The sequence below is a fragment of the Plutella xylostella genome, chromosome 17, assembly GCF_932276165.1.
Source record: "Plutella xylostella chromosome 17, ilPluXylo3.1, whole genome shotgun sequence".
Classification (NCBI taxonomy): domain Eukaryota; kingdom Metazoa; phylum Arthropoda; class Insecta; order Lepidoptera; family Plutellidae; genus Plutella; species Plutella xylostella.
In genome coordinates this window covers 1,831,612-1,856,084 of record NC_063997.1, presented here as the reverse complement: position 1 = coordinate 1,856,084, position 24,473 = coordinate 1,831,612, and the positions used below count along the sequence as shown (strand labels likewise).

The following is a 24,473-nucleotide window of genomic DNA, read 5'->3' as shown; positions in this document are numbered from 1 at the left end:
AATTATTTTTTATCCTATTAACATAGTTTATAACCATACATCAATATAGATAGATAGATAGATAGAGTACTCTTTATTTGTACACCAAGAAATGATTAACAATTTTACATAGACACTTAACTAGGGTACAAAAGGCGGTCTTATCGCTTATAGCGATCTCTTCCAGACAACCTTTGGATGGATGGACTAGAGATATAAAAGGGGTACAGTGTACTTACTCAAGGAATATAGTATAATTTAAGTTATTATTATCTACTACACACTAAATATAAGCAAAAAATAAATAAATAAAAAATACACACAAGTACATACGCCTACTACATGTATTATAATACACAATTATATACAATATAATACATATATAAATATATACAAACACATATATACATATACATACATACATCATATACATACACATACATATCATACATATTATACCTACATACATGATTTTTAATACATATTTAATGATCTGATAACAGCTAAACAGTTGATTTAAGGTAGTGTTCCTTCACCATTCTCTTAAAGGTATAATACTTATAAAAATCCCACGAGAGATTCAAAGCAGCTAAAATGTTGAACCAGCCCGTCCCATTTATGCGGCAACGGGACGATAATCTCCTATTATGCAGGCTGTAACGAAATAATACCTATAGCGGTAACTGTGTGGAAATTTGACGAGTGCTGTAATGGCGGGCCGCGGTAACGAGCCGCGGCGAAGCCTTGGAGGTTCTATCTCCGTGGAGGTTGGATACGGCATTCACGGATATATTTGTATGTCTTTAATATTTTCGCGAAAATTCGATTTATCAATTAATTATTGGAAATAAGTATATACGGCTATGAAATAACGCATTCACTAAATAAGTTCCACTTTATTGTGCAAACGGGTCACCTGTTCATTATTAAAAAAAAATCAAAATAATGTTATAAACCTCTAATTTTGACCAAAAATATAAAAATTCACAAAATACTTCATTCATGTAAAGTAGCTAATAATGAAGTGGAAGCCCTTATTCTACTCAGCCTACCTAGAAAGGAATAACATTCATGTTTATTTGTGTAACCCAAACAATTTTCATCGTAGGTGGAATAAAAAAACCAAACTCGCAGGCTGCACGGTATCCAAATGAATTGCCATTCTCCGCAACGCAAAACCACGTAGTAAAATTGATGGATTGTATCAAAATGATTTATCGGCTTAAAAATTGCGTCTCTGTAAATGCCACTCAAATAATATTTAAAAGCTTTTTTCAGAGATAGTTCTGTTCTCACTTTTAACAATGAGGATATATCAAAATAAATAAGATATTATTTTTATAAAAAAATCAAGTTTGACGATGCTTTTTCTAAGGTTTACATACATACGATGTCTTCTCCAATCAGGTCTGAGATTCCATTTTACTAGTTCCTAGTCTGGACGGGCGTTTTTTTTAAAGATTCTCGAACATTTACCACTCCGCTTAAGTATCCGTGTAATGTAGCCCGACCTTTTGTGTCGCATCGCATCGGCACATTTTGTTTTTAAATTTCATTACGAGTTTGCATTACCCGTGGCATCTCATAAATTTTGCCCCCATTTACCGTAACGCTCTTTTATAAGTGCCATTTTAAATTTAAAGACACGCTCCTTTATTTGAGAATGTTTTCTTAGTCATTAGGGTCGGTATCTTGGAACTCTACAGATTATGCGTTTGAGGTGAAAGCTTAAGCCCCTTACAAATGTTAGTGTTATAAGGGTCGCTCAATAAACAGGGTTTCGTGTAGCGCTTCAGATGTAGGGTTAACTAAGCTGAAATAATCTTTGACTTTGAAGTAAGACTAGCCTTACTCAGAGTAAGTTATTTATCCTGAAAGATGATGGCCTATTTTCACATTTGAGTAAATTTTCAGATCAACTGTAATACTGCTTAGCGCAGAATTCCATACTAAAGATTTGCTCTGTTATATAATGATTATTATAAATTTATTTATTGCACATAAAATATTATTTTACCAAGGAACTTAATGTTTGTAGCATTTTCTACTAGTTACAAAAGACACAAGTGCTCATCACAGGAATGTTTACCGTGGGCGGGATTCGCACCCGCGGCCCCCAGCTTCGGAAGCAGCTTCACTACAGCCTAAGGCCCGGGTCTCCTATTTACGCCGAGGGGCGCGTCCAGCGTCACGCCGTAGGCCGCGTCACGATGCTCACTATAGAAATGTACTGATGCGGTCTCCCTCACACGCCGACGTTGGCGCGTAGACGTAGTGAGCATCGTGACGCGGCTTACAGCGTGGCGCTGCACGCGACCTACGGCGCGTAATAGGAGACCCGGGCCTTAGCTACGGTGCCGTCGTAAATACAACGCGAAGGAGTCGACGTTAGCGCTACCGTTTCGTTTGTCCTAAAATTTGGGGCGCTATAAATATAAATATAAATATGTGGGGACATCTCACACACGGCCTTCCAACCCCAAGCTAGGCAGAGCCTATGTTATGGGTATCGGACAGCTGATATATCTACACAAATACATAGATAGATACATATTAAATATACCTAAATATCAACACCCAAGACCCGAGTACAAATATCTGTCTTTAAACAAATATCTGCCCCAGCCGGCATAGCAGTCAGGGCCACTAACCACTACGCCATTCGACCGTCAGCTATGTTTACCACGATTCTATCTCGTTGTATTATGCATACCGATTGCATGTAAGCTCTCTTTTGTTCTTTCGTTTTCTGTAGTAACCCCCCAGTGCCCGTAATATAATCGCGTTTATTTAGTCGGCTACAGTAGTAATGAATAGAAATTTCCTAATTGATTGTTTTGGTAATACATTTGCAATTTCAAGCTCTTTATTATTACTGGAAATTCAATGAACATGCATTATTACATTATTATAGTTTATTAATACCATCGATCGAAAGTCTGACCGTATATTTAAAAAAAACAAATATTTTACTAGAACAAAATAATGTGTATTTAGAAACTTAAAAAATATACTTAATATTGATAATAATATAAGAAATGCTCCATATCTAGCAATTATTTTTTATCCTATTAACATAGTTAACCATACATCAATATAATACTTATAAAAATCCCACGAGAGATTCAAAGCAGCTAAAATGTTTAACCAGCCCGTCCCATTTATGCGGCAACGGGACGATAATCTCCTATTATGCAGACGTAACGAAATCCGAGCGCCACTCACCCGACACTATACCGAAGATATTCCGGACGTCAGTCTAGACGAGATTAGTATAGCTCTCGAACAGCTAAAAAACAACAAAGCTCCGGGAGATGATGGAATAACGACAGAACTTCTGAAAGCCGGCGGTAGACCGATTTTAATAGCACTTCGGAGGCTGTTTAATTCCGTCATACTCGAAGGCACAAGCCCGGAGGCATGGAGCAGAAGTGTAGTGACTTTGTTCTTCAAGAAAGGCAACAAAGCCCTATTGAAGAATTATAGACCCATTGCACTTCTGAGCCATGTGTACAAGCTGTTTTCGAGAGTTATTACGAATCGTCTCGAGCAAAGACTCGACGACTTCCAGCCACCCGAACAAGCCGGGTTCCGAAAAGGCTATAGTACCATAGATCACATACACACGCTTCGGCAGGTTATACAGAAGACCGAGGAGTATAATCTACCTTTATGTCTAGCGTTTGTGGACTATGAGAAAGCCTTTGATTCTATTGAGCTCTGGGCGATGCTTCAATCCCTTCAGCGGTGCCATATAGACTATCGCTATATCGAGGTGTTGAGATGTATGTACAATGCTGCCACAATGTCAGTTCGATTACACGAACATAGCACAAAACCGATCCAGTTGCAAAGGGGCGTGAGACAGGGAGATGTTATTTCTCCGAAACTGTTCACCTGTGCACTGGAAGATGTTTTTAAGCTTGTAGAGTGGAAAAGACTGGGCATTAACGTCAATGGCGAATATATCTCTCATCTACGATTTGCTGATGACATAGTTATTATGGCGGAAACGCTGGAGGAGTTGGGCGAAATGCTCACAGACCTCAATGATGCCTCTAAACAAGTTGGGCTGAAAATGAACATGGACAAGACAAAGGTCATGTCGAACGAACATGTTTCATCATCGCCCGTAACTGTAGGAGGTGTCACCATCGAAGTTGTTGATCAGTATCCCTACCTAGGACAAGTGATCCGATTAGGTAAATCCAACTTCGATAAAGAGGTAGCTCGTAGAATCCAACTCGGATGGGCAGCGTTCGGGAAATTACGACACATCTTCACTGAAAACATACCTCAGTGTCTGAAAACAAAAGTTTTCAATCAGTGCGTGTTGCCAGTGATGACTTACGGAGCCGAGACGTGGTGCTTCACCAAAGGGCTTATCCACAAGCTCAGAGTTGCTCAGCGTGCTATGGAAAGGGCTAAGTTAGGCGTGTCCCTGCGAGATAGGATTCGTAATGAAGAAATCCGCAGGAGAACTAAAGTTACCGACATAGCCAAAAGGATTAGCACGCTGAAATGGCAATGGGCTGGCCACGTAGCCCGCAGAGCCGACGACCGCTGGAGTAGAAAGGTTCTGGAGTGGAGACCCCGTGTCGGCAAACGGCGTGTCGGTCGCCCCCCAACCCGTTGGTCTGATGATCTGCGGAAGGTAGCGGGAAGCCGCTGGATGCAGATGGCGGGTGACCGTTTGGGGTGGCGATCGTTAGGAGAGGCCTATGTCCAACAGTGGACTACGGAAGGCTGAGAGAGAGAGAGAGAGAGAGAACGAAATAATACCTATAGCGGTAACTGTGTGGAAATTTGACGAGTGCTGTAATGGCGGGCCGCGGTAACGAGCCGCGGCGGAGCCTCGGAGGTTCTATCTCCACGGAGGATGGATGCGGCATTCACGGATCTATTTGTACGAACGTGTTGACGAACGTTACGTGGTGTAATGTAACATGTTACACAGCGAGCATTCGTGCAGTCATAGTGTTACGGGGAAACCAGCGAGCAACGAGCCGATTTTAGAACACAGCGTTGCATAACATGCTCGCTGGGAATGTTACAGTACAGTCCGTAACGTTGGACCCACCTTACGGCTGTATCATAATGCAGTCACTAAATTTACTCATTTATTTCTCACAGGTAACTTAAGATAGTCTACAAAGAAGGCTCGGCACAAACGGGTCACCAGTCTTGCTGATATTATATAGTTATAAGTAAACCTCTTAAATTACCAAAAATGTGTAAAATTTCACAAAATCCTACTTCATTGATGTAAAGTGATAAGGTGATAACTCATATTCTATCCGGTCTACCTAGAGAGGAATAACAGGGTTACTTACATGTTTATTTGTGTAACCCAAACAATTTTCATCGTAGGTTGAATAAAAAAACCAAACTCACAGGCTGCACGGTATCCAAATGAATTGCCATTCTCCGCAACGCAAAACCACGTAGTAAAATTGATGGATTGTATCAAAATGATTTATCGGCTTAAAAATTGCGTCTCTGTAAATGCCACTCAAATAATATTTAAAAGCTTTTTTCAGAGATAGTTCTGTTCTCACTTTTAACAATGAGGATATATCAAAATAAATAAGATATTATTTTTATAAAAAAATCAAGTTTGACGATGCTTTTTCTAAGGTTTACATACATACGATGTCTTCTCCAATCAGGTCTGAGATTCCATTTTACTAGTTCCTAGTCTGGACGGGCGTTTTTTTTAAAGATTCTCGAACATTTACCACTCCGCTTAAGTATCCGTGTAATGTAGCCCGACCTTTTGTGTCGCATCGCATCGGCACATTTTGTTTTTAAATTTCATTACGAGTTTGCATTACCCGTGGCATCTCATAAATTTTGCCCCCATTTACCGTAACGCTCTTTTATAAGTGCCATTTTAAATTTAAAGACACGCTCCTTTATTTGAGAATGTTTTCTTAGTCATTAGGGTCGGTATCTTGGAACTCTACAGATTATGCGTTTGAGGTGAAAGCTTAAGCCCCTTACAAATGTTAGTGTTATAAGGGTCGCTCATAAACAGGGTTTCGTGTAGCGCTTCAGATGTAGGGTTAACTAAGCTGAAATAATCTTTGACTTTGAAGTAAGACTAGCCTTACTCAGAGTAAGTTATTTATCCTGAAAGATGATGGCCTATTTTCACATTTGAGTAAATTTTCAGATCAACTGTAATACTGCTTAGCGCAGAATTCCATACTAAAGATTTGCTCTGTTATATAATGATTATTATAAATTTATTTATTGCACATAAAATATTATTTTACCAAGGAACTTAATGTTTGTAGCATTTTCTACTAGTTAACTTTTGGTGATGTTGAGAAAGTGATTGGTAGAGCGATAATTTGCGATAAGTGCTCAGTCGTAGAAACACAATAAGTTGGAATAAAATAAAAATATTTTATTTTATTTGCAGCATTTACATTGATTTATCGAGTATGCATGTTTTATTTTCTCGTGTCTTCAGATCCTCGTATGTATTGTACATTTCTTACAAAATCCCCATATACTTATGCAAGGTTTGTATATAGTAACAAGGGGTCACTCTAAAGGTATACGACGAAAAACTGAATTTCAGAGCGCTGCTGCGCGAGCCACGACTCTATCTCTCTTAAACGTGCCGACAGCTATTCTATTCTCTGTGGGGGATTAAGTACCGGTCTGCACCTGGCTCTCTCGAGTGGAACCTTTGTGCATATCCCCAAGGTCTAAACTGCCTTCCTAAGCTTGGACCATTTCCCATCACGCTGGTCCACTGCGGGTTGGTGGGTTCACATACCTAGATGTACTAAATCCAGATATACCGGTTTCCTCACGTTGTTTTCCTTCACCGTAAGAGCGATGCTATACATTGTACTTAAGTTAAAAGAACTCATTGGTACATGTCAGCGCCGGGATTAGAACCCGCATCTCTGGCGTGAGAAGCAACGCGCCACACGTACACGCTGCCGCCACCGCTGCTGTGCACGACAGCTCTCGTCGGTTCGTTTTTTTCGTCAGTATAGAGTAACCCTCGAGGGGGGGTGTCATGTTTATTGAATCATCTAATGGCGAGGCGCTGGTTGAGAGTAATCCCCGGGCACACACACCCTCCCGGAGTACCCCCCTTGATGGAGAAATATGGACTATCGAAGTTTGTGTGAACCTAAAAGCTTCTTGCATGTTTATTGTTTACTAGCTTTCATGTGCGAGCTTCGCATCTCCTTGTAAGTTTTTTGTGGGCATTCTGGGATAAAAAGTTGACTGTTGTTGGGATCAATTTATCATTATGTTATTGAAAGAATTTCAGAAATAGTTTGAATACTTTTTGAGTTTATGTGTCGCAAAAATACCGACATAAATCCTTCCTTGTTATCGTATGTATCGTATGTTGTATATATTCTAGTGGAATATTGCAAATTGAAGTGAATTTTGATGTAGTTATCTTCAACAAAAACATTTTTTTAAACAATTTATTTTATTTTATGGACATTATAGTTAAAAAACAACACTTTTCTTTTTCCTAGTTATCACTCCGTTACTGCAGAATCTCTATGGTATATAAAAAAAAATGAAAAAACATTTATTTGCAGAAAATTTCAGTACAAACTTATTCATAGGCTCAGGATATATATTAGTTACATTTAAAGTATACTAGGTATATCTTGAGAAAAGGTTGCAACCTCCTGGACTAGTATTAAACTGTATCTCAGGAGGAAGCGGATATATAAGCTTGTCATCTGACTTTATTTAATATATTTTCTGATTTCGTAGAAAATACTACAACGGAACCCCATTACCTTAACTATTCCCTCGGGAAATAAGAAAATTGGTTCTATTCTTAACCTAGGTCTTTGTTTTTGGCAATCATTTCAATTTTTGTACTTAAATCGAAATTGGTTGAACTTTATTTATTCAAAAGCTCAATTTACTTATTGCGTCGCATGACTTTTTACTATGTGTAGGAATTTCTACTTTTAGCGAATATCCATAATTCGTAGAACAAAAGTTGTTCATTACGAGCCCCTGAGTATTGTAATAACCTGTGTAGCAGCACCTGTATACCGTGGTGTGTGTTTGGTGCTGCAAGAGTGCCATACTTAGTACGTATTCGGTACACAAATTTTATAATGGTTTGCTTTTGCCTATGCTTCTTGCTTATTTCTTTATTATATAGGTGAAAACTTGTTAAACGTATAAATAGTATATCCGACAATATCTCTTCTTCCTACCACCTTTATGCAGATGATCTCCAAATATATAACCAAGCGTCAATTTCTGATCTACCACATGCGATCCATCAAACGAATATTGACCTTGAGCATATACTCTCATGGAGTAAAGATCACGGTCTGAGAGTTAACCCCACCAAAACGCAGGTCATAGTTTTAGGCAGCCCTAGATTTACCTCTCTTGTCGACCTAAATGCCCTGCCTCCAATAGTTTTCAATGGAGTTCACATACGTTGGAGTAAATGTGTGAAGAATCTAGGGGTTTTCATGGACAGCGCTATGACTTGGAAGAATCAGCTCGACGAGGTGAGCCGGAAGGTGTTCGCTTCTGCAGGCTTACTCCGAAGATTGCCGAATTTCCTACCCACGGCCACCAAAATTGTTCTTTCTCAATCCTTACTTCTTCCTATTCTAGATTATGCCGACTCTTGTTACACCGATCTTACCGAGGAGCAACTTAACAAACTTGAGCGCCTCCAAAATGTCTGTATAAGGTTCATATTTGGTTTACGCAAATATGACCATGTTTCTGAATTTCGCACCAAGCTCAAGTGGCTCCCTATTCGCCTCCGCCGGAATACCCACATCCTTTCACTATTGCATTCAATACTGTTTAACCCAGCATACCCTGCGTACCTTAAAGAGCGCTTTAACTTTCGGTACGAATCTCATACTCGGACACTTCGCTCATCACATAATCTTCGCCTCAATATCCCTCCCCATTCAACAAAATTTTACGGTGATTCCTTTACCATACAAGCCATCACCTTATGGAATGATCTCCCACTACACATACGTAAAGCGCCGTCATTGGCTTCTTTTAAAAGAATGGTAAAGGATCATTTTCTTAGTGTTTAGGTAGTTTTTTTTTTTTTTTTTTTTCCGTTGTCTTATTATCGGAGCTCAGACAAGAATTAATATAATCCTATAAAATCTGATAATTATATTTATGTAGGTATATGTAGTTTATTATATGATATATATGATTGTTATGAGTATATAAGTATAATTTCACGTAAGTATATTGTTTAGTTTGTAGGTATTTATAGTTAATTAATAAATTCTTTAGTACACTTGACCCTATCTGAACATAAATATTCTTCCACCTTAAGGTTGTCTTGAAAAAATCGCTTTTAGTGATAAGACCGCCTTTTTTGTACCCATGTGTTTATATTTAAGCTTTGTATAATCTATTCTTGTGTACAAATAAAGAATATTCTATCTATCTATCTATCTAAACGTATTTTATATTTAGTCTTAATTAATGTATTCTTGTCGTATAGTTAACTTTTACCTACAAAAATAAAATAAAAAATGCATTCTCAGTCCCATACTCTTTTTAAATAATTTTCGTCAGAAAATTCAACCCAAGACGTCATTGTATACATAAACAAACTAACGATTGCTTGCATGGTTACCTAACCTTATAATCAAACCAACCATTCGACACTAGAGTTGTTTAACGAACACAAAACACCCATTAACCAAGTAAAAACATGTAAAAAGACACCTCAAGCCAATCTTTGTCTAGGCTTCAAAGAAAAAATCACTAATAAGGCTAAAGGACCGAACTACTTCATTTCAAAGCAGTCTTTGTTGCCCTGTAACACGGGTGACAATGGCTTGTGTACGCCTAATGGAGTGTTCGGTATATGCCCATATGTTTGCCTCTCCATCTGGTCTGAAGCCCTTTGACATGGGAGACGCTGCTCAAAGGAACCCCTGGTTTATTAACTTACTTACCGCAATCTCATTAGCTAAAAGCGTACTCTTTCGTTGTTTCAACGGTCTTATTATGTATGTACTTTAGTGACAAAGATATTAAGATGAATTTTCATTTTCATTACCTAATGATAGGTAAGTACTTAGGTGTTTGATATCTTTTCTTCGGATACAGAAGTATAAAGGTAACTCAATTACTCTCTGTATAAATTATCTCCTTGTTATACTTACCTCTATTCATGTTGTAAGCCTATTTTCCACTGTGTAGTGGGTAGTGAAATTACAATGAGGTGGAAAATAAAAATATCAGAATGTGGTACAGTTATTAATATTTATTTATCAAAACCCTGCCTCACACAATATTTTATAACTCAAATAGGTCTAAAATGAGACCAGGGATTAAGTCCTTATAATTGTCTGGTTGAAGTATACAAGGTATTGCAAGGAAATTACATTAAAGTGGGGAAACCAAAGGTTCTACCCCTGTGTTTCACGCCACAGGGATAGAAAGATGGTATTAACCCCAGAGAAACTTCTATATTACTTCAATGGGATAGCAGTTTAACGTTAAGGCCCCGTAACCGAAGGACGTTGATAGCCTAGCACCTACAAAAGGTTCAAAGTGCAATTTAGATACTACTGCCCGTTCTAACGGGGCTCCCTACGAAGTAAAAAAAAATAAAATAAAGGTTTTAACCCGCTAGAGTCCACCCGGGTTCTGCCTTTGCAGTCCTACATTCAGCAGCGGCGTTAGAAGGCTGATGCCGCTGAAGATTAATGGAAATCCTAAGGAAATTCCTCAGTATCCGCTCAACGAACATACAACGGCCAACCTGGACTGCCGGACGGGGCCAGGACAGGAGCTCCGGACGGCTCGTGGCTCGCTGACGGCTCTGGTCACCAACGACACCTTCTGGAATCGCGAGAAACAGCCTTGGGTCAAGGATGGGTCGGTAAGGACAGCGAAGGCCTAGCTAACATGTCTCAAGTGACGTGTCTTGAATGGCCCCTGGGTATTTCTAACCTAAAACCTACGGTCAATCACTAATCAAACAATTATGGGAAGGTTAGAGCTTGTCTCAAAGGCGGTAGCTTTGCTGTTTAAACGTGACACTTGCAAAATAACCTAATTGACACGTGGAAGGTCATGGCGCTTACCTTGGAGGTTGGGGTCAGGTGACACGCGTCTGGCAATCGCACGCTTCACCGGGCAGGATTGAAATTGCTGTAAAAGAAATACGCGAGAGTTAGACGTTGCTACGTGTAGGGATGAAGACAAGGCAGATGGCTTTCGAAATCCAAAGTCATCGGAAATCGAATAACAACGAAATGCTAGTTTACTCACTCGGCAATTCTGGTTAGGTACACGTGGTGTGATGCTGCGTGGGTGTCTGTGGCACGTATCTGGTAACTGCAAAGAAACAACTTAGTCAGAATCTATCTCGTAGACCAATCAGATAACCTGAACCCACGATCGAAATACTCACCAGGAAATATGAAGCAAGGAACTTGGTACCAATACGGCCTGTGCCACGCGGACCGGGAAGAAAAATCTAACCACACCGTTCTACTCGAGACGTTCTGACAGAGAATGGCTCGCCTCCTTGCCAGTTCCGAAAAAGAAAAACCTTCACCGGGATGCCAGCTCATCGTCGGGTCCAGCTCACAAAACTACTCTGTGGCCAGTCAACACCATCATTGTTCTGAGCGTCATATCGCCACTGACCACTGTCCGATGACGATCTAGCACGAGTTTTCTCAAAAGACCACAGACAACAACTGAAACTATATCCTGTGTGTCGAATTTGACAGCTGATACTTGACAAGACTAACAAAGTAAACAAACAGAATGTAAACAATAAACGAAATGTTAAGTTACAAAAATAATGGTGTTACAGTACCCCCGTCCCCACCAGAATTTTTCGAGGGTACGAGAAAAATTCAAAGATGGCCCTCCATCTTTAAATCCTAAACACCTAAAACAATCGGAATATGTGGGTCACTCATTTAAGAGAAACCTAAATCAAAGATAATAGCTGGAAAACCCAGTGAATATCAATAAGGTTAAGATCACTCACCGACTCAGTAGAGTCCCTAAGCAATGAGATAAACCCTGAAATAAATTATATGGAAAATCCCACAAAAAAAAACTCCACGACGCAAAGTGAATGGGTCCTTGGCATTGTTGGCCTACTCAATAGAGTAAGTCAACACACACAAAGGTGGCCTACGAAACTATTCACTGACTTTGCAACACAACGACGCATAGTAAATGAGCCCTTGGCATTGCTGGCTTACTCAATAGAGTAAGTCAACACACACAAAGGTGGCCTACGGAACATCAATTCTACAGAGAATATCCCTGGCGTGACACTCTGTCTGGTTCCCATTGCTATCTTCAAGAATGTAGACAAATCCAGACACTTGTTGAACTACTGTATACCTCTCGTAATTCGGAGTCAAACTAGCAGTCAAGTACGACTTTGAATCCATGCTTCGACGAACCCTACTGAGTTGGCAATCCTGTGAGCGACGACCACGAACTACCAAACTGGCAGTAGTGTTATCAGCCGGTACACACTTCGAAGCACTCAACTCGTTGCATGAGTTCAAATGTCTAACCTCACTTGCATACGGTTCCCTGCTTTTAGAGACTCCTCTTTTATTGAGTAGGTTCAGAACATCAGGTGCGATATTAAAAGCACGCCAGAAATCTATACCTAACAGCAATTCTGAAGAAATATCAGGAACGACATAAAATTTCACGAAAGCCGTAACATCCTCTACAGTCACCGGTAAAATCTTAAAACCAGAAACCGGAGAATGTGATCCATTAGCCGTGACAATGGATTTCTCCTCAGCTGGATACAACGTACCACAACTGGAGAGGGATTGGGCTGCCTTTCCGCCAATGACCGAAACTGTAGAACCCGAATCCAACAACCCTCTGCAACGATGGTGGTAAATCGCGACATCTAAATAAGGTCGCAAGCCAATGTCCGCATCTCCATCACCTGCCTCTTCACAGCGGCGGCAACGGCGGCGGCGGCGACGGCGACGACGACGACTACTACTGCCGGAGGATTTGGTTCCAGGCTGCTCGTTGTTCACGCTTACCCCAGCAACGGTTGGTCCAGCAGAATCTGGTTTCTGTTGTGGTTTCGGAGGCTCAGCGACTGACGGACCACACCGTGGACACGTGCTCAAGGTGGCACCCTTTAATCCACAAGAGTAACACAATTGGGTGGGTGGTGCACTACATTGACAAAGGCCATGTCCAAGAACCCTGCAACGAACGCAAAATAAGTCCACCTCGGTGTCTACAGCGTTAACCGAAAGTCGGTTCCTAGCCTGATAGGCTAAGTCCGGCGCTACCGAATTCGCAGAAACTCGGGGCGGCTCCGCAAAAGAGTCTGCTCGGTATTTGGCGTACTCCAGCTGCCTACAGCGTTCCTTCAGCTCGTTCCAGTTCTCGACGTTTGTGAGAGCAAGCTGACTCGTGTAAAACGGTCTAAGGTTACCTTGTACTATCTCCAGCTGCTCTGACTCCGGTAACGGCACGCTGAGCCTAGAAAAATAATTCCGCATTGTGCTTAAGTACTTTATGATGGATTCATCAGCACCTTGTGTCCGCGACCGCACCTCCTGTAATAAACGCCGATTATAATCGAATGGCAGGAACTCTTCATACAAACGAGCCTTAACCTCTTTCCAACTCGAGACCTCCTCCTTGACACCCCGAAACCAAAACAAGGCGTCACCGCTAAAAATTTCTGCGACGGAATTAAATAACGTCTCCTCAGAGATACCTCGAGAATTGCAAAGCTCCTCCAGTCGCTGCACGAATGCTTGCACACTATCACTGCCGTTAAAGACAAGGTTCAGTTTTTGGATCTGTGTGTGGTCCACCTTAGGACACGGCTCTATACACCCTACGACAGGGATATCCTGTTTCTTTTCCTGCTCCTGATAAGCTTTAGAAATGTACCTCAGTTCGCTGTCCCTAGATTCGAGTTGTAAGAGCAAGTCCCCGAGCATACAAGTCTCCTCCTTACTGACGGCATTTATACGACCTAAGCGGTGATATAAATGGTTAGCCAATGATTCGCAACGCTTGATGTGTTTTAACTGCAAATTTGGTTTTGAAAGTGAGTTCTGCAAGTCTTTAATTTTGTTTTTAACTTTTTCTAACTCTGAGGTAACATCTCCCTCAAAGTAAATAACCTCGTCCGAAGGCATCCGCGTAGCTAATTCTGTTAATTGTAATCTTAATTGGTCCGCAGTGGCCTCAGGTTTGACACCTCGGACTGTGGCCTCGTATGTCAATTCATCTTTTAATAAAAGGTTGAAACATATCGGACGTTCCCCCATGATGTTACAACAATATGGATCTAATCCCTAAGGTAGCACACGTTCAAATCAATTTGTGACCCCAGGCTGTATCAACGTTCAATGTAAAGGTCGAACAATAAACACCAATATAAAAATAAATGCTTTCCCATTAAAGTGTGTTTCAGTAAGTCTAAGTACAATATTAAACTTAAGTAAAGTTAAGTTTTAACTGACAGTTAAATGGTTATGTAAAACACGCAACGTTCAATGTAAAAGCAGAACTATAAACAACAATATCTTCAAAATAAATGCTTCCTCCTTAAAGTGTGTTTCAGTAAGTCCAGGTACAATATTAAACTTAAGTAAAGTCATAAAAGATTGACCTTGTAAAAAAATTTGGTTATTTTTTTTTATAAAAAATTGATAAAACAAAACTGTAATTATTAAAAGTTGAGTGTTTAAGTTAAACAGACAATAACAATGTCTCAGCAAAATTGTTTAAAAACAATCACCAACTGTTCAATATTTAATTGTTCAATAATTAACGAAATAAAATTCCAGCAGAAGGTTTTCCTTTGAATAACGTTTGGAATAAGAGGTTATACAAATTTAACGCAATCTCAACAAAAAAATAAGGCATGTTAAGTCAATAAAATAAAATGTCTGAAATAAGAGGTTAAAAATTTTAACACAATATCCACACAAAAAAATATAGCCTTATTAAGTTAATAACTTTAAAAAAAAGGAAACCTTCTGCAGTGATTCTCTGTCAGCACGTCTCGATGACACACACAAAACACACACAAGAAATAATAAGACACTAATTAATTACACACTAATTAATACCCCCCCGGGTGGACTCAGGCCTGTCTAAGCGATAGATTAGACTATAAGCTAACGGATTAAACTCTGCTCGGGCGCCAAATGTAAGCCTATTTTCCACTGTGTAGTGGGTAGTGAAATTACAATGAGGTGGAAAATAAAAATATCAGAATGTGGTACAGTTATTAATATTTATTTATCAAAACCCTGCCTCACACAATATTTTATAACTCAAATAGGTCTAAAATGAGACCAGGGATTAAGTCCTTATAATTGTCTGGTTGAAGTATACAAGGTATTGCAAGGAAATTACATTAAAGTGGGGAAACCAAAGGATCTACCCCTGTGTTTCACGCCACAGGGATAGAAAGATGGTATTAACCCCAGAGAAACTTCTATATTACTTCAATGGGATAGCAGTTTAACGTTAAGGCCCCGTAACCGAAGGACGTTGATAGCCTAGCACCTACAAAAGGTTCAAAGTGCAATTTAGATACTACTGCCCGTTCTAACGGGGCTCCCTACGAAGTAAAAAAAAATAAAATAAAGGTTTTAACCCGCTAGAGTCCACCCGGGTTCTGCCTTTGCAGTCCTACATTCAGCAGCGGCGTTAGAAGGCTGATGCCGCTGAAGATTAATGGAAATCCTAAGGAAATTCCTCAGTATCCGCTCAACGAACATACAACGGCCAACCTGGACTGCCGGACGGGGCCAGGACAGGAGCTCCGGACGGCTCGTGGCTCGCTGACGGCTCTGGTCACCAACGACACCTTCTGGAATCGCGAGAAACAGCCTTGGGTCAAGGATGGGTCGGTAAGGACAGCGAAGGCCTAGCTAACATGTCTCAAGTGACGTGTCTTGAATGGCCCCTGGGTATTTCTAACCTAAAACCTACGGTCAATCACTAATCAAACAATTATGGGAAGGTTAGAGCTTGTCTCAAAGGCGGTAGCTTTGCTGTTTAAACGTGACACTTGCAAAATAACCTAATTGACACGTGGAAGGTCATGGCGCTTACCTTGGAGGTTGGGGTCAGGTGACACGCGTCTGGCAATCGCACGCTTCACCGGGCAGGATTGAAATTGCTGTAAAAGAAATACGCGAGAGTTAGACGTTGCTACGTGTAGGGATGAAGACAAGGCAGATGGCTTTCGAAATCCAAAGTCATCGGAAATCGAATAACAACGAAATGCTAGTTTACTCACTCGGCAATTCTGGTTAGGTACACGTGGTGTGATGCTGCGTGGGTGTCTGTGGCACGTATCTGGTAACTGCAAAGAAACAACTTAGTCAGAATCTATCTCGTAGACCAATCAGATAACCTGAACCCACGATCGAAATACTCACCAGGAAATATGAAGCAAGGAACTTGGTACCAATACGGCCTGTGCCACGCGGACCGGGAAGAAAAATCTAACCACACCGTTCTACTCGAGACGTTCTGACAGAGAATGGCTCGCCTCCTTGCCAGTTCCGAAAAAGAAAAACCTTCACCGGGATGCCAGCTCATCGTCGGGTCCAGCTCACAAAACTACTCTGTGGCCAGTCAACACCATCATTGTTCTGAGCGTCATATCGCCACTGACCACTGTCCGATGACGATCTAGCACGAGTTTTCTCAAAAGACCACAGACAACAACTGAAACTATATCCTGTGTGTCGAATTTGACAGCTGATACTTGACAAGACTAACAAAGTAAACAAACAGAATGTAAACAATAAACGAAATGTTAAGTTACAAAAATAATGGTGTTACAATGTCTGCTTAGTAAAGTTTGAAGAAACCCCACTTTGTTTTCGCCATCAAGCAACTATCTACTTATGTAAAATCTAAACAATATTCCATACACAAAAGAGCTGATTATGAAAGAAGATGAACCGGAATTAAATAATACAAGCTGTTTCCGCAAGCTTCGCTTTAAAAGTGAGCATTCCGCCATAAAAAGTAGCCTGTGGGTTATAATCCAGGGTATCAGTTAACTCCATACCAAATTTGATTACAATCGGTTCAGCCGCTTTGACGTGAAGAAGTAACAAACATACAGACACACACACATACTCACAAACTTTCGCATTTATAATATTAGTAGGATTGCAGAAACCCCACTTCGATTTCGCCATCGCTACATACTTCTGTAAAATCTAAACAAAATTCCTTACACAAAGAAGCTGCTTAGAAAGAAGATGAACCAGAATTAAATAACATAGTATTTGAACGAAGGCCTCATGAGCGTGCTGACATATTGCCGGGCGGCGGCGGCGGCGGCGGCGGCGGCGTCACGGGCGCATGTCAATTTCATGCCCAGCAGCGCGGCTGCACCGACTTATACCGACACCGCCACAGAGCTGGCGACGACGTAGACGCGACTTTTATTCGTGTTACTAGGTTAGGTATCCTGCAACTAGGAAATGCAAGCCCGGGATCCCGCTCCCCGGGATCCCGGTCATTTTCCAGTCCCGAAATTTTTCGATTAAAATTTGCCAATCCCGGGATTTTCGGGATTGACTAAAAAGGGTAAATTAGTATGTAAGGGTATTCTCGTAGCTTTGTTGTCATTAGTTAAATGTCAGATGATTGTTTTCTACCCGTGTGACGTCACAGATGTGATAATTTATTATAAACAAATATGGCTGACACCGTTTTCGCCTGTTTACTTTTAAGTTTTAAGTCTTTTTTTAAGAAGTATATTTTTTTTTTCAACTAAGTATGGTCTGACAAAGTTAAATTATAACTACTGTGTCTCCAATAAACCTAAAAACGTTGATTCGTTAGACGTGTTTTTGTTTGTGACCTTAATCCCGGGATCCCGGGATTGTCTTCATCCAGTCCCGAAATCCCGGGATCCCAAATAAAGGCCGGGATTGTATTCCTTACAAGGTTGCAGCTTCCATGCAGCTAAAAATATATACAGGGTGTTGCAAAAGTGGTATACTAAGCCTAAAGGGGGTGATGCAAATTTTATTTCACGTTTTTCCAAACGGCCACGTCATGCGTAAAAATGTGCAATGAAAAAATTGTGTCGTGAACGTGAACGTGAACGTTATTTTAAATAGCCTCACCGATTAAAACATACTGTCGACATACCATAGGCTATCAGCGACAGAAGCTTATCATCCTTTCACATCGCTCATGGGATTGACTTGTGGGTGAAAACGTTGTTTAACATTTACCATGGGTCTGTCCGGTCATTTCTCTACGTCCAAGTGCAAAAAATACATGAAAATGAGGAGATTTTAGCATACGTCCCATCTGTCACCCTTGTGACTCTGTGGCGGCGACGGCTGGGCGTACATAATAATATTCAGCGAGGTGATGGCACCCGATCGCCCATTTTAATAGAATCATATTTTTCGATTATCCATCAAAAGCATGTGGTGTGAAGGTGATACGTAAATCAGGTGATACGTCCCTAAGGAGGCTTCGTTGGTAACTCTTTTAATACTGGTTCGTGTTTTCAAAATTGATGAATTTCATTGGTCAGAATATCTATTTCTTATTTTAGAGTTTTGGTACCGAGGGTTAAACAGTTTATGCTTTTGTGTTTTAAAAGTAAACAAATTGTAAGTACCTACTTACTTTCGACACTTTGCAACGTTCACTCCAATAAAGCTGACTTCTGGACTACATAATATACCTACTTCGATAATACTAATAGGTGGATGGGTCCCAAAGAATAAAAAAAATTATCATACAAATGACGTAAGAACATAATTATCCAACAAACTGCAGATGAAGTATTTACTATTGTAGGTAACTCACAAAAATATTCCGTAACACCAATTTTATTACACATCTCGAATACCTCTGGTGTTAGACAGAGATGGATGGCACTTTAATGAAGCGAGTCTGACGCGGACCTGACAGAGACAGCCAACAGTAAACCCTGGCTTAGGACACCAGCGAAATTAACATTCGTTATTAACACAGGAATTAGAGCTGGCTCGATAGGATTAGTGTAGGCGGAAAAATGAAACCGATTACTGGGGTGGACAAAACCTGAGAGAATATTACGGACTAATGTAGAGTTTAGAAATTATCCTGGACGCTTTAGCTATTGAACTGTTTTGTCACTCTCTGTCAAAGAACAAATTGTTCTCTGTCAGAGAGTCACAAAACAGTTCAATAGCTAAAGCGTCCAGTAACTTTTTTATGAATAAGGGGGTATGAGCGTAAAAGGGATGGGTTAGCCATTTATAGGAATAGTGTCAGTCGCTAACTGCCAGGGTGCGCCGTACATACATAAAGTACAGTTGATACGTCAGTAGAGACTCCCCAAGTCTCCGTTTGTGCTCCCCGAGCATGTATTGTAGAGTGGGACTTAGTCGGTAGTGGTTGGATGAGTAGGCCTGGTGGGTCACTCTCTAAATAAATAAAAACTAATGAACGAGAATGGCCATGCAATTGGCACGCTTAATACAACAATATACAGGGTGTTGCAAAATTGGTATACTAAGCCGAAACCTACATGTGCAGCATGGTATATCTATCTACCTTTTTTTTCCCGAATTTTCAAATTCTGATTTCAGTTTCAGGCTTAGATATACCATGCCGCACATGTAGGTTTCGGCTTAGTACACCCTTTTTGCAACACCCTGTATTTGTAGAGTAGTAGTTAGCGCAGCGATCCGAAACATAGGAAAATCTAATTTGCAGCGTTCACCGCGGCTCTATCTTACCGATTGCGCAAAAATACCTGTTTCATCATTCGTCGATTTAAAGAGTGACTCCCCAGGAAAGAGTGTTATAGAGCTTTTTATTCTCAAACTTGATCTTTTAATTTTTAATATAAGGTATCGCGTCCTTATTCCGAGGTAAATCACAACATTTGAAAGTAAGTAAGAAAAATAAGCATTTGTAACCATCAATATTGATGTGAAATATTGTCTTCTGTAAGAATAAACGTTAAATTTTATATTTCTTAACACAGATTCATTGATAACACATTAATTATACTTAAAAAAATATAATTTATTACACATGTCGATTTGCCCTAATACCGAGGTAGGATTATGGTTTCTTCCATATACCGAGGTAGCCTGTTCCATATTCCGAGTTAGTCCTGTCAGTGGCTCCATGAGTGTGGCCATGAACATAAGGAAATTACAATCGAAAATATCGATATACTTTTTTAACCTTAAAGTACTCCAAATAAATTTAATTATTCTAAATAGTAGTTGAAAATAATGAAAAGAATTAAATACTCTCCATTTATATTGGTTTTCGTGATAATTTCTATTATTTATGTAACATTTTCATAATTCATTATTGCAACTGGTAACATTGGCTAGAAAAAATATTCATAATGCTTCTATGATGTTCTATGGACTTTTCCAAGCGATTAAAAAAAAAATAGAGTAGAGATGGGGTAAATTGATGAAATAGTGACAGTAATCGAATATAATCGATTATTGAACTCGAATGATTTAAACATTTTTTACTATAGTTTTTATCTAAGTAAGGTCTAAAATTTTTCCACGATATTTTATGTTCTTACTTAAATGTTTAAAAGTTGATGATACGTAATAAAAGTAGATGTGTAAGGGATGAGGAAAAGTATCGAATACTTACAAAAGCCAAATACCTTATCAGTACTAATTTCCGATGAGTACCTAATGTATTTACCATAAACGAATATGATTATAATAAAAGTATCTACCCAGGAATCGATCCAGCATCGATTATTTCTTCATTCAAGCATAGGTCGGAAGCAAGGAACATTGCACTAGGTACATCTCTATGGCGCATGCGCGCTGGACTGGAGGCGCGCCGGCGCCATGTTCAATTTTCCGCCGAAAAGTTTGCCGCTATTCTTTGAAAGTATTTATTTAGTCTTTACATTAGAAAACAAACATCTTTTATTAAATTATTATGTTTGTATTTGCAATATGCAATTGGAAAATCGATAAGGTAAGCTTGTGTGCGAATTATTTTAGGAAATTACGTGAAATGGAAATATTTTTATGTTTTTATCAGTAATTTGGCATCAGTTTAGTTACTAACCTAGGTTTTTGTTCTAGCGTTTTCGTTTCTAAACTCACTAAGTTTTGTGAAAATGGGTACCAACTTATAAGGATAAGCTTAATTCTGTCAACTATCCATACAATTTACCTACTTACTTTATTTTTCAGTGACAACAACAAGAAAATGAAAAAATCAACCAGACCCCTAAACCAAACATGAAATGCAGTATACAGGACATTCATTTATCTGGGAATTCTGGGATAACAATATTACAACGGCCATCAGACCACGAAGTAGAAGGATAATGGAAATAAAATACAGAAATGAAATTAGGCAATTGTGTATACAATAAGTGTTATAAAAACTCAACCGTCGTGTGTGTTATTTTATTCACCCAAATAAAGTTTTACGTCTACAAATTTCTTTCTTTCTTCTTTTATAAAGAGTAATAAGTAGGTAGTATCTAGTAGTAGTTTCGTAAAGTCAGGCATATCTATCCACACCCCTTTTATATTTAGGAAGAAAGTCGCTAATTCATCTTGATTTTATGGTTTGATGACGGCATCGGATGACACTGCGAAGGTGTGATGTAGTCATATTCCGATTTCCGAGGTACCTACCTATGTAAAATGTCATACTCCATATTAGGGGTATGGTAAGTATTTTAATAATCCATATTTCGAGTTATGAAATTATCGATTTAGAAACAACATAGATATGTTACTCAAATCATACCTACATAAAATATTGGTAAAAATATGTATCACTTACGTTAATAGCGACAAAATAACACTGTTTTTTATCATTTCAAATATACATACTAAGTTAAGGTTTTCTAGGTAACCATGTTTTTGCGTCAACAATTATCGTGTCATATTAAGATTCCTAGAGGATATTTTGTACCGCCGAATTAGGTTATAAGCTTGTCACGTTCATCATTATTATTATGTAATCAAGCATATACTTCAAATGTTATTATTTGTAAAGTTATAAGCTAAAAATCATGACATAGTATTTTTCCTTATACCGAGGGTACCTCGGAGTTAGGAACAACGTATAAAAATCAGGCCCTTATACCGAGGTATTTTGTTTTTGAGTTTAAAGGGGTTAAATTAGTTTAAAAAGAGTTAAAATTTAAATTTAATGTAAGTATAAGAATATAATAAACTAAATATAAACTATTTACAAAGTTGAACGTCGTATAAGTATTAAAAAACACAATTATTAAATATGGCTGGCCTTACGTAAGCCGGGTCGCGTTTGTATGAAAAACATGGCGGCGTTGCCCTCACGGCACATTACATGAGTTTTTAGTAATTTTAGGCAATTTTAAACATATTTACTACATCAAGTAGTTTCAGTTAAAGATAATGAACGATTAAATGTAATTTTAGAGTATCCAAACCTATTAAAATAAGTAATAATCATGAAAATAAATATAACTCGAAATAAGGACGCCATTTTGAATACCGCGAAATATGGACTCTCTACCTTACTTAGGGCAAATTTTTCAATGGTCAGATAATTATTATCTGAGGATTAAAATTGTTGTTGTCACTGTCTAATACAAACATTCTGACGCGATAGTATCAGAATTATTCATCAGATAACTTTTATCTGACTATTGAAAAATTAGCCCTTAGGTACTTATTTACGTTTACAGTCAATTTAGCAGTTACCTCCTTCACTTTTTGCGAAGACCTCTGAGAGCCGCCATGAATAATGTATTGAAGCAAACTTAGTTGCGTCAACTCTCAAAATGGGATTTGCAACTGCAACTGAACTGCAGACGTCAGCGAATGCCTGGTAGAGGTGTTTCGAATATCCGTATCTCTTATCCGATTTCTTATGTGGGTATCGGATATCCGGCCACGAGTAAATAATATGTCTCCAAGGAATAACAGTCGTGAGTCGTGAGTGCTTTCTATACACGTTAGAGGTAATGAATATGTATTGTTTTTACTTTTGATATCGTTATTTACTTGAAGCTGAGTAAAATCATAGCATAAATTTAATAACAAGGAGATGTACTTACAGTTTTTAATGAAATGTTTATGTTATAAAACAAACTAATTCAAACTCGGCTATAAGATTTGTATGACATCTCTGGACTATAATCGGTTGTAAACCAGGTCTATCTTTGGTCCACGTTTCATAATAAGAGTTAAAATTCACTTAAATTAGAAATGTAAGTACTTTAAAGTATTCGTATCCGTATCTTGATGGAACATCACTACACTTCTCTTAACTAGTTAGAACTCAGTTGGTACTTTACTGATGTGGAGTGTACAAGTACAAGTACATTGCGAATCATAAGAGGATATTGACCACACAGTACGAGTATCGAGTAGTTTAGTCTAAAAAAATTACTCATCAAAGTTTTAATTAAAACTAGCCAGCGCCGCCAAATGAAAAAAAAAAGTGTTAAAAGTGTTTGGATCGTGCAATGATAAAATTCTATCTTTGTTTAACATTCACCGCATGTTTCCATGAGCCTGGATAAAAGTTACCTGTATCAAGCTTACCTATGGGTACACCAGAGTCCGAGTTGTTCTATGCCTCTAACAGTATACAGATAACTTTTATCCAGACATTGTGAAACATACCTAACTACCTTAAGGTAAGCGTCCTATCGGTATCGCACGTATCGGACCAAACGGAATTTCATAAATGTAAATAATAATAATAATAAATAAATATGTGGGGACATCTCACACACGGCCATCCGACCCCAAGCTAGGCAGAACCTGTGTTATGGGTGTCGGACAGCTGATATATCTACACAAATACATAGATAGATAGATACTAAATATAAATATCAACACCCAAGACCTGAGTACAAATATCTGTCTTTAAACAAATATCTGCCCCAGCCGGGAATCGAACCCGGGACCTTCGGCATAGCAGTCAGGGCCACTAACCACTACGCCATTCGACCGTAAGGAGAAACCGATTCCCCAATGTTGATGAAGTGGACGCACTTGTGTGAATTTCTCTACAAAGAATACTGAATACGATGCATCCGTTGCGTACGTTGCCGAAAATGTCGACGCTTACCTCTATTCGCTAGCTTGCGAGTTCTCTACCTTTACACATCTGCATCAACAAACAAATGCTTTAGTAAACATAAGTATAAGTATACTATGTATTTAGCAAAACTACACAAAGGTACTGTTTGCATTAGTTATTCATGAATTTAGTCTGTGCAGCCGGTGCTGCATGTGACGTCACTAGTCATATACAGGGTGATGCGAAATGCACGGTAACAATCCAGCGGGTCATATTGTAATATGTCCGTTTTAATATGGGTCAAATGGAAATTTTGCTAACCAAGCACTCTTTTATTTGTTAAATTAGGTATAATTTATACTTTTATGGAAGTTTACTCTAAAATGTAGGTATATTAGGTATGTCATTAGTAAGTAAAGTAAAGA

The 24,473-nt window shown here is 39.1% G+C and overlaps 1 protein-coding gene across 2 annotated transcripts; it reads right to left on the bottom strand.

Annotated features, from left to right (window-relative positions):
* Positions 1 to 10,235: 10,235 nt before the first annotated feature.
* LOC125489826 lies at positions 10,236 to 14,525 on the bottom strand. Of its 2 annotated transcripts, XM_048627081.1 has the most exons (4): positions 11,411 to 14,525; positions 11,269 to 11,334; positions 11,082 to 11,148; positions 10,236 to 10,836 (listed from the first exon to the last, which is right to left on the bottom strand). In XM_048627081.1, the coding sequence occupies exon 1, from the start codon at positions 14,292 to 14,294 to the stop codon at positions 12,255 to 12,257; it is 2,040 nt and encodes a 679-aa protein (XP_048483038.1). In that variant the 5' UTR covers positions 14,295 to 14,525; the 3' UTR covers positions 10,236 to 10,836; positions 11,082 to 11,148; positions 11,269 to 11,334; positions 11,411 to 12,254. The 2 variants fall into 2 exon arrangements, with proteins under 2 accessions (XP_048483038.1, XP_048483037.1); XM_048627080.1 differs by having other exon boundaries at positions 11,269 to 14,525.
* Between the last annotated feature and the right edge of the window lie 9,948 nt (positions 14,526 to 24,473).

What these genes read in the sequence shown, in the direction of transcription:
- LOC125489826 (XM_048627080.1), bottom strand. Translation starts at nt 14,294, where the DNA reads ATGGGGGAACGTCCGATATGTTTCAACCTTTTATTAAAAGATGAATTG.